Source organism: Maylandia zebra, linkage group LG19 (assembly GCF_041146795.1).
Source record: "Maylandia zebra isolate NMK-2024a linkage group LG19, Mzebra_GT3a, whole genome shotgun sequence".
Taxonomy (NCBI): domain Eukaryota; kingdom Metazoa; phylum Chordata; class Actinopteri; order Cichliformes; family Cichlidae; genus Maylandia; species Maylandia zebra.
The window spans coordinates 1,326,260-1,340,277 of NC_135185.1; the positions used below are offsets into that span (position 1 = coordinate 1,326,260).

Sequence of the window (14,018 nt, forward strand, 5' to 3'; positions counted from 1 at the left end):
CCGGGCAACCGCCCGTGTCGCACGTATCTAAAACCGCTACTGTTTATACCAGACCTCCATCACAAAGTGAGGTCATTTTGAACAAAAAGATTTCACTTTCTAAACTAATGAAAAATTAATGCAAAATACGATTAGCAGGTCAAATGAGATGTTTTAATGTGTTTGGGATGTTTTTAACAATAAATAATATCAAACTTTCATATTTATGCGTGTTTGTTGTTTGGTGGCCTATGATTTGGTGTAGTTGGACCTATGACAGCGTCACTTTCTCTGTGACCACCACGACATGATCGTGCTGTCTTCCTGTGGCGTCGGTACGCCAAACAAACGCCTACCGTTTTGTCTTTGCAGCTCATCTATCCGGTAAAGCTGTAGAGCGTGGTTCATACAGCGAACCAAATCACATTTAATAAAGTGTGCACTGTATGTTCTCAAGTCATGAGTTACCAGCGAATTAGGAAGGGGCAGGAGACGGCCTCTTTGATTTCCGCGTACATGTGAAAACACTGCATATAACAACAGGGCACGTAAGTACGTCATAAAGCGCCTTTTCCCGGTTGTTTCGATTCGCTGTCACCGGCAATACAAAGCGGTCACAAACCAGCGCCCGCTGCTTGTGGTTATGTAAAAATCCGTATAAACTTTATATCTGACACAATCGTGCGTGTTATTTTTCTGGTCAGCCCAGTCGACAAACAAGTAGTATGAACTGTGAATTGAATATGGTGCTCAGAAATCCAGCACGGGAAGGCTTCCTGTTATATCGCTACAGACGAGGAAGACCGCTCCGCCAATAGAGACGCGCTACAGCCAGGCGCAAAGCGTGGACGGCCAATTGTGATCGCCGTGTGTATTTTTTTCTATTGAACTCGCTTCTGATTACACCACTGGCCAGCAGGTGCCGTCATTTCCCTAGTGGCGCCGCGTTTGTATCAGCCCATAGCGATACCGCGTGAAGACTGTCCTATTGAAAATGAGAAATCGATCCACCAATCAAATTTCTGTGTTGCGACCACTGCTGTCACCGCAGCCAATCGTGTTCTCAGGAAACGGAGCTTGAGGCTCAACAGCTTGTTGTTCTTATATTGCTTTGCAGCCCGAGCGAGAGGGGAAGCTGCTGTGTCCGTGAATGTAAGTATAAAACCTTCATATTTTGCCTAGAACAAAGCTAAAACTTTGAACAGTTTAAACTGTCGGTAGGCCGAGGGCAGCTGGACGTCAGCGGAGAGACCGGGAGATGTCCGTTTGCTCGCTATTCGTCGGAGCTGTCTGAATTGAATGGCAGTCGGGTTGTTTTTGCACTGAAGAAATGTGAAGCTCCGGCGCCTTTGTGGAGCAACCGTTTATTAAATAAATAAATCTACAGCAGTTCTCGTTACGTCTAGTGTCACTGATTCACACTGTTTAGTAAAACTTACTTTGACCTCGTAACCAAGTGGGACCTAGAGTTGACTCTAGCTATGCTGCTCATTTGCTAGCGGACCGTTTAAATCTCCGTAACTAGCTAGTTGAGTCGCTAGTTAGCCAACTAGCTAGACGTAGCTACGAAGCGAAGAGCAGCTTGTCCCGTTCGCCCGCTGTTTGGACTTCGTTCGCCTTGGCATTCGGTTGTGTGGTAGCAGCTGGTCGCTAGCAAGCGGATTTGGTGTGGATGTGATACAGTTAGCCCAGCTAGCTGACATGGCAAGCTGTGATGGCGACGTGACTCACAGGGGCTGGGAGCGGAGCGGGAAGAGGCGCCCCTCTCCGGCCCCGCTCACGCACCGTGCCCATCACCGAGCTACCACCGACGCTTCTTCAAACCGGGGACCCGGTGTTCACTGGAAGTAAAGGTTACTAGCTACATTTTTGCGAGCTGTTTGGGCCACATATTTGAACTGATACGAGTAGGCAGATTTGAGGGGAGGGAGGGAGTGGGTTGACCGAGCTAGAAAAGAATGCCTGAGCTAACACAAGTGAGTGGCTAGTCGGTTAGCTTAGCATGATTTTCAAACTGGACTGGTCTGTTTGACTCTTTATGCCCTGTTTGTCCTCAGTGCCACCGCAAGCTTTAACCTCATCTGTCGGCTCATTATCTTTCAGCGATCCCAAATCTTTCGAGCTGGACTCCCTCAAATAGCCGAGAAGAAATGAAGGTGAGTGTTTGACCTGCGACACAAACTGAAGATGGTGTTCTCGGTCTAAGCACCATGTCTGAACCCTACTCAGAGACCCAGATGGAACCAGACACAGATGACTTAAACTGTGCTTTTCCAGTTCCGACTCATGTGTCGGTTTATCGTTTTTACATGCACATCTGTGCTGTTATAGTGATGAGCCAAATGTTTATAGTCCTAAGCAGGTTTCAGACAATTGCTGTACAATGTAAACACATTTCCACTGATTTGTTAGAGACAGTGTTGTAATTAAAGTTACGACTGTGTGTCAGATGTAAATAAAAACAGAAGACAGTGATTTGCAAATAATTTAAAGACCCTTTTTTAATATTCCAAAGACCACTCATCCCTTTGAGGTTTTTTTGGTGGGGGATTTGTTTGGGGTTTTTTTTTAACCTAAACATATGATTGATTTAAATCAGATGCAACAACATTATTATTCCTGTAAAACTGCATGATAAAGGGTCAGGAGCTATGACAAGTAGCACTATATAATTAGCTGTTTGGTGACCGGCTGCATGTTTAGACAGACTGAAACACCTAATTAGTACATGTCTTATTCTGGTTTTTAGATTGATTAGCTTGATTAGCTGTTATTGCCATTAATAAAAAGCTAATTACTTTCACTCACATTATGTATCTGGTAGGAAAGTTATCTGATGTTTGGGGTTCTTGGAAGAAACATTTCTGAACCAAACTGATTACATCAAGAGTTAGATGAAAAGTGTCAACACAACTGAGACAAAATGAACATGTAGGCAGCAGCTGATGTTTAGAAAAAGGTAAGCTGGTAAGGGTCGAGATGAGAAACCACTTCACACAAATAGTCAGTAAACAGGATGATCATGTAAACAGGTACGTCAGTAATCAGTTTTTAAAGGATCCATTTCCCTAAAACTGGAATTAGACCAAGGACTCGTGGATGTGCTCTCCAGGCTTTTGACAAATGACAGACTGACAAAGTGAAACCATCACACAAACTTCACAAATGCAACTCAAAACAGTCTTGAGAGCTGCTGCTTATGTGTATGTTTGTATTGGCATTTCAGGTAGCAGACGAGCCTGCCTACCTGACAGTGGGGACTGATGTCAGTGCCAAGTACAGAGGAGCCTTCTGTGAGGCCAAGATCAAGACTGTTAAGCGCATGGTGAAAGTCAAGGTAAGATTAGCAGAAGTTTCATCCTCATGAGCATCAGGATTTCCAGAGGACCACAGTCTGGTCTGTCAGTGTTTCCCGCTTAATATCATTGGGTCACTGTGATTTCTGACCCTGAGTACATGTCAGACACAAATGGGATGGACTGATTTTTCAAAGGAATAGTTTTTAATTAATTAAGCTTTCAATTCTGCTTAACAGTGGCCTACTTACCACAGTTCCTTCAAAACCTGGATATGAATCTAGTCCTGTGTTGTGAATGTGTTCCACTACTTACTTCATGGTAAACAACGTGTCCCATACCTCTGTGAAGATATTAGATCGCAGCCTTTCAGTATTGGGGATGCCCCGATTTGGCCAACGACCAAAACAACTTTTTAATGTTTTGTTTCTGTTGTAAGGCCTTTTCCCTGTCATTGTGTCGTTTAAGTAATTAATCAGAGCTTAAGAAGTGTACGACAGCTTCCAGTATTAAACATCATCTGGTTGACAGCAGTCACCAGGCTGACTGTTGCCACCAGCTGTGTGAGTCTCAGTATACCTGGACACCTGCTGATGTAAAGTTTGTTTAGATGTAACACATTAAAGCCATAAACTGAATGTAGACGGTGGATATAACCAGCAGTTTATAAAAGTGGAGCAAATGCAGAATTTATTTATATCCGCTTTAGTTGTGGTGACATCACAGTGGCTGTGCCCACGTCTTTTATACAGCACAGTTACTGCTGACTAAAGTAACTTTGCTCTTCCCCTATAGCAAATACTGCAACAGTGTGCTGGTACGTCTCTCGCACACTGTGCCACAACAAACCCACAAGTCTTGTAGGTAGGGATGGGGATTGATAAGAAGAAATTCAGATTCTGTTATTGCTTTGATTGCTTATAGACGAGGTGGCAAAAGTACAGACATTCTGTACTCGAGTAGAAGTACAGATACTAGTGTTAAAAAATATTCTAGTAAAAGTGGAAGTACTGATTAAAAGTACAGGCTCTGAAAGGTAAGAAAGTAAAGAGTAGGTCTCTGGAGGACGTTTTGTGCAAAGCTAACTGAGCTATGTGCCTTAATGCAGTGATAAAATATTAGAAGATGAATACAAACTGTTAGTCTCATTTTTAATCTGGTTTTACTCTGCTTCAATCAGAAGAAAAAGAAGAAAAATAGATATATATTTTTTTATTTTTGTGTCCTACATTGCAGAGGGTGACTTTGCTCCTGTGTAAGAAAATGAGCACAGTCAGTTGTTAAAGTGGGATTCAGCAGGTGGGGGAACCCTAAACTCGCCTGTAGTGGTTCAGTGTGGGAATCGCAGTCATTTCTATTGAGATCTCCTGTAGATGTTCTGCAGGCTGTGATCAGCTGATCTGGGCTACTGCTGCTCTGGGGTTTACTGCTCTTTGTGGATGTACACACCTATATCTGTGAAGTACAGCAGCTGCACCTTTAGCGAGATGCTGAAGTGCTCACTGACATCTGCAGTTGCTCAGGTTCTGCCAACCAAAAAGAAAAACACCGGCCAACTTGATTTCCTGACTGTGTTACACATCATCAGGTTTCATGTGACATCCCCTGGAGATTAGTATGGGAACGGGACCGCCTTTCATGCGTTACTGTTTAGGCTCAAATCAGCTTGATGGCATGCAGTGACGTGAATAATAACTCTCTGCAAATTCATTAAACCTAAAGTAACGAGCCTGTTCTACAAATATCTGTAGAAAGTACAGATACTTGTTTAAAAATGCAGGAAGTGAAAGTAAGAAGTTGTCTGAAAAATAAACCTTTCATTTGTGCAAAGTAACTGCCTGCTGTGAGGTCAAATGTTTGACTGTTGGAGGCGTTTCCCCTCGTTTTTGTGATCGGTGTAGGGGTGATTACTGACAAAACAGTTCTCGATTCCCGTCCCTGTTTGTGAATGTCACACACAACTCACTCACATGTGCTTATTTGTTAAACCTAAAAGGTAACATGGCAACTGCTAGTTTTTATTTTGGAGCCAGGATGATCATTGACAGCAGCTCCTGGAGTTTATTCTAACATTACACCAGGATTTCTAGCAGTGTATTACTTGAACATCAGCCTGTTGGGGCTGCACACCAGGGCTTTTATTTACTTTACAACGAGGCTGCAGCCATTCATTTAGGAAGTTGTCTTATTAACTCGCTGCTTAACTATTTCATTCAAATGTGGCAGATGTTTTACTCGTTAGGCTTATATCGACCCACTTTTTTGCATGCAGGCCAAGTCTTTCATCTGGAGGTTAAACATCCCATAATGCGTCTGTGACTGTCACCTAAGAGATCTGAGTTTGCAGAAGACAGCCAGCTGTGGGTGTCCTATCATCAGAGGACATGTCCAGCTTAAACAGTTAACACATTGATGTAATAATAGAAATCATTAAGTGATGCTCTATATTAGGGAAATGGCAAGAATGTTATGTTGCCCAAAAAACCTTTGTCAGTTATTAACATGAACTAAGTACTAACTGCTGATCGTAGCAAAGTTAGAAGCAGAGTTCTCTACAAGAACTTGTTCCACGTACACCTATAAGAACCCGTTCTCCGTTCCCGTCCTTGAGCTGAGAAAGTCGCTGTTGCTGCCGACTGTCTCACCCTGGACAGCACCTGTTCAAAGCCGTGACCTCTGGCATCAGGTGCATCCAGGCCGTCAGAACACTGAGGGCTAACGTAGGTGAATGGACCTGGTGAGCTTCATTCACCAGGCCCTACCTGCAAAATCCCTGTGTGACATCCAGTATGATGTCCTTACAATGCTCCTGTATGTGACATTACATCACAGTGCAAAACACTAGCATATCGTGGCTCAGTATTCAGTATCACTCACAGTCCATGGCTACCAACAAATGTAATATCCTTTTATCCTTTTAGCAGAACTGTATTTTTATATTTGTTACTTTACTATTTTCTGTATTTGCTTACATTTGCGATATTATTATATTTGCTAGTTTATTGTGTAGAGTGAAAACATGTAACAATGCATTCATTGTGGTCTGCTGAAATGCAAGGACGGCAACAATAAAGGAGTCTTTACTTTTACTCACTGCACACCAAAAACCATGTCGCAGCCGCTGGCTAGTTGTGCACCTCTTGACTTTTGTAGCCTGGTGCATGCACCGCCACCACCACAGCCCGGTTGAGGACACGAGTGTGTGACCGTGTCAGTTTTATTGCCCTTTAATGATGTACTGGAACATCATTAAAGGGCTAAAAGATGTATAGATGTGAAGTTGCACCAGTTTGAAAACTTGACTCTGTGGAAAAAAACTTTGCTAAAAAACACTCAGCAAAGTTTTCAGTTCTCTTCCTATGTCAATGCTGACTTGACGATATTGCCTGAGTGGTGACGCCTATGGACAGTTTATTTGTTTTTGGTGTATTTGTTAAATCTTCCTGTTATTCAAACATCTGTGCACGTGCTCCAGTTTCAGATTTCTTGTTAGGGACATAAAGAACAGGGTGCTTCAGCTCATCTTATCCTGGTTTATTTATTTTTAACATTTAGGGGGAAAGTCTTGTGACATCATTGTTTCTTCATCTCTGTTCAGAAATCATCAGTATTCTTTGTCTTTCTGTGTCTTCAGGTGACTCTAAAAGGTGAAAGTACTTCCCAGGTAGTGCAAGACGACCAGGTCAAAGGATCTCTGAGGGTAAGATGATCATGATCTTTATTGCTACTGGTAATTTTGACTTTTCAGATTTGCTTAAGTCCTCTTTAACTTAATGTTCACAATTAAACCACACAGATTAAATGTAAAGCTACCTGATTACTGTCGTGCAGACAGCCAAATGTGTGGTGGCAGCAGTATGATCTAATTCAATATTAGCCTAATACTGACCCAGAAAGCTGGATCAGATGTATCAGATATCAACAGTGAGCCAGGGGAAAAAAAGATTCCTCGATATCAGGACATAATGAAAAACAATCAGACCAGGGGTCTCAAACTCGCGGCCTGTATATTGATGTGGAGAAATCGAATGCACTTTGGCTCTTGAAGTGACTTTTTCCTAAAACTGCATTTTAAGAAATATTTGTGGGTGTTTTCTTGTTGGTTTGTTTTTGTACTACTTGAGCACTAAGGTGATGCTCCGGTGAGATGACCCACATGCCATTTAAGTTTGAATCCCCTGATCTAGACCTGATGGGTCTTAAAATTATGCTAATGAAACCTCAGATGACTAACAACATGATATTTTATACTGTGTCAATATTTAACAAAGACTAAGTCAGAATACAGAATACACTAGTGTGTGTGTGTGGAAAATCTCAGCCCATGATTGAATGGTGGTGCAGTGGTTAGCACTGTTGCCTCAGCATAAAAGCTCATGGGTCATAACAATAAAGTCGACCAAATCTTTTTAATGTCAGGTTAAATGAGTGGTAACTGAGAGCCGCAGTTGCTGTGAGGAAGCAGGGATTGGTACAGTTTGGCCTGTAAGGCAGGGTTCAAAGGTCAATGCCATACTCTGTGCCCTGTAGCTGTAAATAAACATTGCTTAGTGGATCAGATAGCAGTGCAACCTTCTGGTAGTTTGGCTAACGCGAACACAGTCAGAGGATGGCGGGAGCGAGAAGGACTGCAGTACTGTTTTTGCCCACTAGGTTGGTGTGTCCCAATAGCTCTCATGAAAACTGTGGATTACAGTGTACGGGAGGATTCAAGGACACCTTAATCAAAAAATGCTTTATTAAAAAAAGTTTTAAGCCTAATCTCAAAAGTAAAAAGGCTGTCAAATCCAAAGTGGTTCCACCAAAGCGGGCCCCGAAGGCTCTGCCTACCGTTCCACTTTTAAATACTCTAGGAACCACAAACAAGCTTGCAGTCTGAAAGCAAAGTGCCAGTCTGAGATCTGGCTATCATAGATATAGATGGTCCATGGATAGTTGAAGCTGGGTGTCATGCATAGCAATGAAGTGCATCCTGTGCCTTTAAATGATACAGTCTACATGAAGCATCTATAATGTAAACAGAAAGGGTCCTAGCACGGAACCGTGTAGAGCTACATTGGTAACCTGGTAAAGTAATGGTTTAATTTAGGGCTGCAACGATTCATCGAGTAATTCTATTATAAAAAGTCCTCGACGCAACTTCTTTGCTTTGATGCTTGGTTTAACACACGGCCCTGTAGCGCACAGATATATTAAACGATGGAAGTGGTTTCACTCACATTTGCAACTAAAAACAGATCTGCTATAGAAATGCATTTAGGAGCAGCGAGTAAAAGGTTTCACAACAGCTTTTCAACAAGAAGACTGACAGCACACAGCAGCAGGGATGGTTACGCTCGTAAGTTTAACATGGAGCCGGAGTTGTTTTCACACACTGTAAAGAGCAAAGGTGCAGTTACTGAGGTGCTGAGTGAAAGGAAACATGTCTCTAGTGTCCAAAAGAGCAGCACTGTTCCTGTGATCACTATTAAAATCTGGGCAAAAGTGGCAGTCCTTCATCAAAGCACCTAATCAACAAACTCTGACATGCAGAGGAAAGAAACCTGCTCCATCCACCAGCCTTTTATTACACAGCGAAAGAATCAGTAGTAAGCCTCCAGAAATAGTATTAAATTATGCAGATGAACTGTTAACTTATTCTGATACTTATTCACTTGAACTCTTAACCCTCTGGGCGTCAGGGTATAACTGCTGTTTTTGGCTACTTTGGATTTTACTTCTTTATTTGACTGTTAAAACTGTTTACCTCGCCTTGTTTGGTATCACTCTTCAGCCTCACGTGTCTGAATTTAGTTGTTTCATTCTGACATTATTAACACACTTGATCTAAAACCAGAAAAAAAACCTAAGAGTGAAAAGTTGTAATTTTCTTTCACTGTAAAAACCACAGACATGGTTAACCAATCACTTTCATAACTTTTACATTTTCTATTTGCATTTAGTTTTAAAAAACTGTGCACATTTTTTTTAAAATAACCATTTAATACAATTTACAGAACAATCAGGTGTTCTGCATCAAATAGGAGACCACACAAATGATTTGTGCTGCTCCAAAAAATGTCTGTCCACTATAAGACAGAGGAGCACATCACAGCCTGATACCTGCAGGCGTGAAGGTGTGTCGCTCCTGTTTTCCACCTGGAGGCTGTGTTTACACTGCCGTCTGCCTTTGGCAGAGTCCTCATTGTTTCTGACACACAAAACAACCACACTACACACTAACTATACAGTTCAAGCACCATAAACATCACAAATCTCTCGCATCAAAACTCTTTCTCTCGCTTGCTTGCGCTCTCTTGCTGCCGTCACTCCCAAAACTTCCCCCTTTTGCTAAAATTTCAGTCTGACTGAAGTCATCACTCGGATGAGTGACGAGACGTGTATCCCAGTGAAAACGTCAAAGTTGAAACAGAATCAACTTTTTGGGTTAAATGAATAATATGACTACTAGGAGTGGCAGTAGTTCGGGTAGTAGAGCAGGTCGCCTACCAATCGATAGGCTGGTGGTTCGACCCGTCTGCTGCAGTCTGCATGCCGTATATCCTTGGGCGAGATACCCATACTTCGGAGTATGAATGTTTGCAAATGTTGCGTAGAAGGCGCACAGAAAAAAGTGGTGTGAATGAGGCAGGTTGTGTACTCTTTTCAGAATAGAAAAGCATGAGTCCATTTACCAACTGGTAAATGTTCAAGGAGCACAGTGCAGCTCTAAGGAGAATTGTGATTAACACCAGTTGGAAAGATGTCTTGGAGCCATTTCTCAACAACTGCAGATTCCAAGATGATCCGCTCAAACAGCTGCACATACGTACACGTTTTTCACCACTTTCACAAGGTCCCGAAGAAAACCCACGACGATAGGAAATTGGTAGGATTTTTAAGAACAAGCAAATCTCAAGCCTGCCATGAACTATAATCTGCTGGAACAGCAGAGAGACTTTTTCATCACCACTGACTGAGAACCAGTCTGCCACGACCGAAGTCGTCCATTGACATGTGCAGCTGCAGCCGTCTCAGATACACATCAGAGCTTCTGGAATGGCCTCTCCATGCCCCAACATCAGCCCTATTTCTGAACTACACAATAAACCCAGTTGGTTTCCTCACAGAGTCCATTACAGGAAATATCCAACTGAAACGAACTCTTTCTGCCAGCGGTCAAGTATTAGCCAGACTATCCCAGAGGTTTCATGGCTACCAAAAGCATCTGGTGGAGATCCAGCTCACTGAAATAAAACTCGAGCACCCAGTTCTTGTTTTTTCTAAAATAACAAATATTTCAGACTCAGTTTGTTCACATGAATAGGGAGTCTTTTTCATGTGTTAAGGACACAAAGATGTAGATAATCTCTCAATTCCTGCTTCCACATTCAGACAAACCTGACTTGTCCCAAAAATCTTAATAAGGTGATGTGCACGATACTGTTCCACAGTGTTTTGTCCTGGCTCTCCTATCACCTCCAACATGGCTGCACTTCACCTGAACCTAGTTCTGACAAAAGGTTCTTCCTTTTAAGAGGTTTTCCTTCCCACTGTTGCCAATCGCTGACTCAAAGGGAGTTGTTTGATTGTTGGAGTTTTCTCTGTATTATTGTGCAGTCTTCACCTTATAGAATAAAGTGTCTTGAGGCAACTGCTGTTGTGATTTGGATCTATTTAAATTGAAATAAAGATGTATATGGTACCGTCATTCCAACCTGGAAACCAGTTTAAGAAATCATGAAAAGCCCCAAATTACTATGATATTCATGCCTGTGACAGGTTTTTATAGTTCTGATCACAAATCAGAGTTCTTGTGTATTTTCTTGGTTTATAAGAAGCAGTAGACCTGAAGTGTTAGTTCAGTCGTGTTCAAGCATCCTGACAGTATACTGGTCCAGAAGGTGGAGGATGCTGATTTCATTAAACTGACTGTGGCTCTGGAGTGCTTTATGAATAATACGTTTGTTTGTTTTTAAAGAAAATCATCTTGTCTTCAGTTGCCATTGATTAAATTTTTGGGGGAATCTAGCTGAGTGCCTCTTTTCCTGTGGAGAAATGTATAGCCTGCCCTGTCGCAGTTTGTCTGAAACAACCATCGTAATAAATGAAAATATCCCGCCATGTGTAGAAAGTGTCCTTGTGAGCCCTGATGACTTGAAATAAACACAGTCAAACTGCTGATAAAGGAGCTGTTGTTGTTGTTGTTGTAGTCTAAGGGCTGAATTTGGTTTTTCTGTGCTTCAGGTGGGCTCCACAGTGGAGGTGAAGACCAGTGAAGGTATATGCAGTGAAGCTGTCATCAGTAAGCTGACCGATGCCAGCCTCTACACTGTGGGTGAGTCTGGTGCTTCCTCATGTTTCTCACACATCAACATTTAACAAAGGGTTCATAGGTTGCCACAACATGAATCTGTTACGTTATCAAAGCAGTGCAGACACACAGTGATCTAAGGTCTGGATTATATTTCAGAACTAGTTCTAATCTTATCCACAGGGATTATAATCTTTATAAGCAGCTATGTTACTTCAAAGTGCTGCTGCCATGGTGACTTAAGTTTTCTAGTGTTACAGGGTTTTTATAAACAGAGTGAGTTCACTGCCAGTCTGAGCACAGGAGAACATCTGTCTTTATTCATCATATAATAATTCTTAGTATCTGCAGTATTACAGCAACAAAGCTACAGAGTAAGCTCTGTCAGCAGCTTTACCAGTTGTACTGTTGAGCTGAACACTCAGGTATCTGTAGTCTCCCAGCTGCTTGTGAATCGAATGCAAACTGTAGACATTTGACTTTACATGTCAAACATGCCTGTTGCCTGTCCTCTGTCAGACTGGGTGGATGTTAACGAGCGCTGGATTCCAAGTTGAAATGAGGCTGGATCAGCTTAGTGTGAACATTGAAAGTGGTGGTGTCGAGTAGGTTTACAAACTGTGTGTGTGCGTTTCTTTCAGTGTTTGACGACGGCGATGAGAAGACTCTCCGTCGAACGTCTCTCTGTCTGAAGGGAGAGAGGCATTTTGCAGAGAGTGAGGTGAGTCCTCCCAGGATGGGATCACTTTGCCAAGGTCTTGATAACCCTAAAAACACCTGAATGTATTTGATGCTCTCAACACTGTCTCGCAGACTCTGGATCAGCTGCCGTTGACGAACCCAGAACATTTTGGCACTCCAGTCATCGGCAAGAAGTCAAACCGCGGTGGACGGCGTTCTTCTCAGGCTGTGTGAGTGTTGATGTGCCTTCTCCCTCTGGACATGTTAAATGGTCTTTATGAAACCAGCTGCAGAGCAAGTTCTGATTTTTGCGTTTGTGTCTCAGGGCCGATGAAGACAATGAGTCTTCATCTAGTGAAGATGACGATGAGGACAGGAGGCGGCTAAATGACGAGCTGCTGGGACAAGTCTGCAGCATTGAAAACGAAGAAGAGTCGAGCACCTGGTTCTTGGCTCTGGTAAACTGACACAGTTACTGTATAAAGTGGGGGTGGTGCTATAACTACCTCATGTATGTGATGACTAACCACTGCAGGTGAAACATCCACGTTACCTTGTTGAAGTGGGGAAAAGGACTGTTTAGTTGCTGTCAGAAGGTCAGCTGAGATGTGATTAAGTGTTTAAAGACAGGATTATCGAACAGCACAAGAATAGAGTAGATTACATGATGGACTGTGAAGATTTAGACTGTCCACACAGTAAGTTAGACTGAAGGTTTTATTACTTTGTCCGTTATTTAAAATGTTCATTGTTCTCGTTTAATCTTATTTCTTCCTCTTTGGCCACAAAGTGAGCTTTTTTGCCCTCTCAGCACATCTTCATTTTTATTGGAAATGTCATGCTTTTTTTCCAACCCTGACAAAATATTAGGAATATTGTTAAATGTATTACAGTCGTATATAAAGCCACAAATCAGTGTGCTCTTAATAATAAACAGAACAAAGAATCAAGAAACAAGAAAAAAGCAAATCACAAACGGCTAAATAATTTCTTAAGTTTATTATGTCTAAAGTGTAATAAACTGCAACACATTAGCATCACCACATGTGAAATATAGATTGTTGTTAAATCTTTTGCATGTCTTTCACATAAAACAAATATCAGTTCTTGGAAAATACTGGCAAACCTGTTTTAAAGTGGATGTGAAACACTTACTGTGTGAAGGCTAACTTAAACCACGGAGCTCTGCGCTGTAACACTTTCTCTGTGGCTGGATTTAAGAAAGAAGTGCTTAAAGTTTTAAAACATGTTTAGCACCATCTTCTGTCAGTACGAAACGTGACATCACTGGATTGGTTGGTTGGTTGCCGTCTATACAGGGTGGGCCATTTATATGGATACACCGTAATAAAGTCCTGTTTGTGGCACATTAGTATATGTGAGGGGGCAAACTCCTCAAGATGGGTGGTGACCATGGTGGCCATTTAGGAGTCGGCCATCTTGGATACAACTTTTGTTTTTCCAACAGGAAGAGGGCCATGTGGCACATCAAACTTATTGGTAATGTCACAAGAAAAACAACGGTGTGCTTGGTTTCAACGTAACTTTATTCTTTCATGAGTTATTTACAAGTTTCTGACCACTTATAAAATGTGTTTGTGCTGCCCATTGTGTTGGATTGTCAATGCAACCCTCTTCTCCCACTCTTCACACACTGATAGCAACACCGCAGGATTTATGCCAGCACAGGCATCCAGTATCCGTAGTTTCAGGTGCTGCACATCTCGTATCTTCACACCATAGACAATTGCCTTCAGATGACCCCAAAG

The 14,018-nt window shown here is 42.2% G+C and overlaps 1 protein-coding gene across 3 annotated transcripts in view; it reads left to right on the forward strand.

Moving 5' to 3' along the window:
- The first annotated feature begins 978 nt into the window (after positions 1-978).
- Positions 979-14,018, forward strand: part of arid4a (AT-rich interactive domain 4A) — a 37,776-nt gene continuing 24,736 nt past the window's right edge. The window contains exons 1-8 of one of the 3 annotated variants that reach the window (XM_004564156.3): positions 979-1,131; positions 2,083-2,135; positions 3,206-3,316; positions 6,910-6,975; positions 11,502-11,592; positions 12,210-12,289; positions 12,382-12,479; positions 12,575-12,707. In XM_004564156.3, the coding sequence (XP_004564213.2) occupies positions 2,130-2,135; positions 3,206-3,316; positions 6,910-6,975; positions 11,502-11,592; positions 12,210-12,289; positions 12,382-12,479; positions 12,575-12,707 (585 nt within the window). In that variant the 5' untranslated portion in view covers positions 979-1,131; positions 2,083-2,129. Of the gene's footprint in view, positions 1,132-1,676; positions 1,833-2,036; positions 2,136-3,205; positions 3,317-6,909; positions 6,976-11,501; positions 11,593-12,209; positions 12,290-12,381; positions 12,480-12,574; positions 12,708-14,018 lie in introns of those variants that run through there. The other 2 variants (XM_004564158.5, XM_004564157.6) reach the window with 2 other exon arrangements.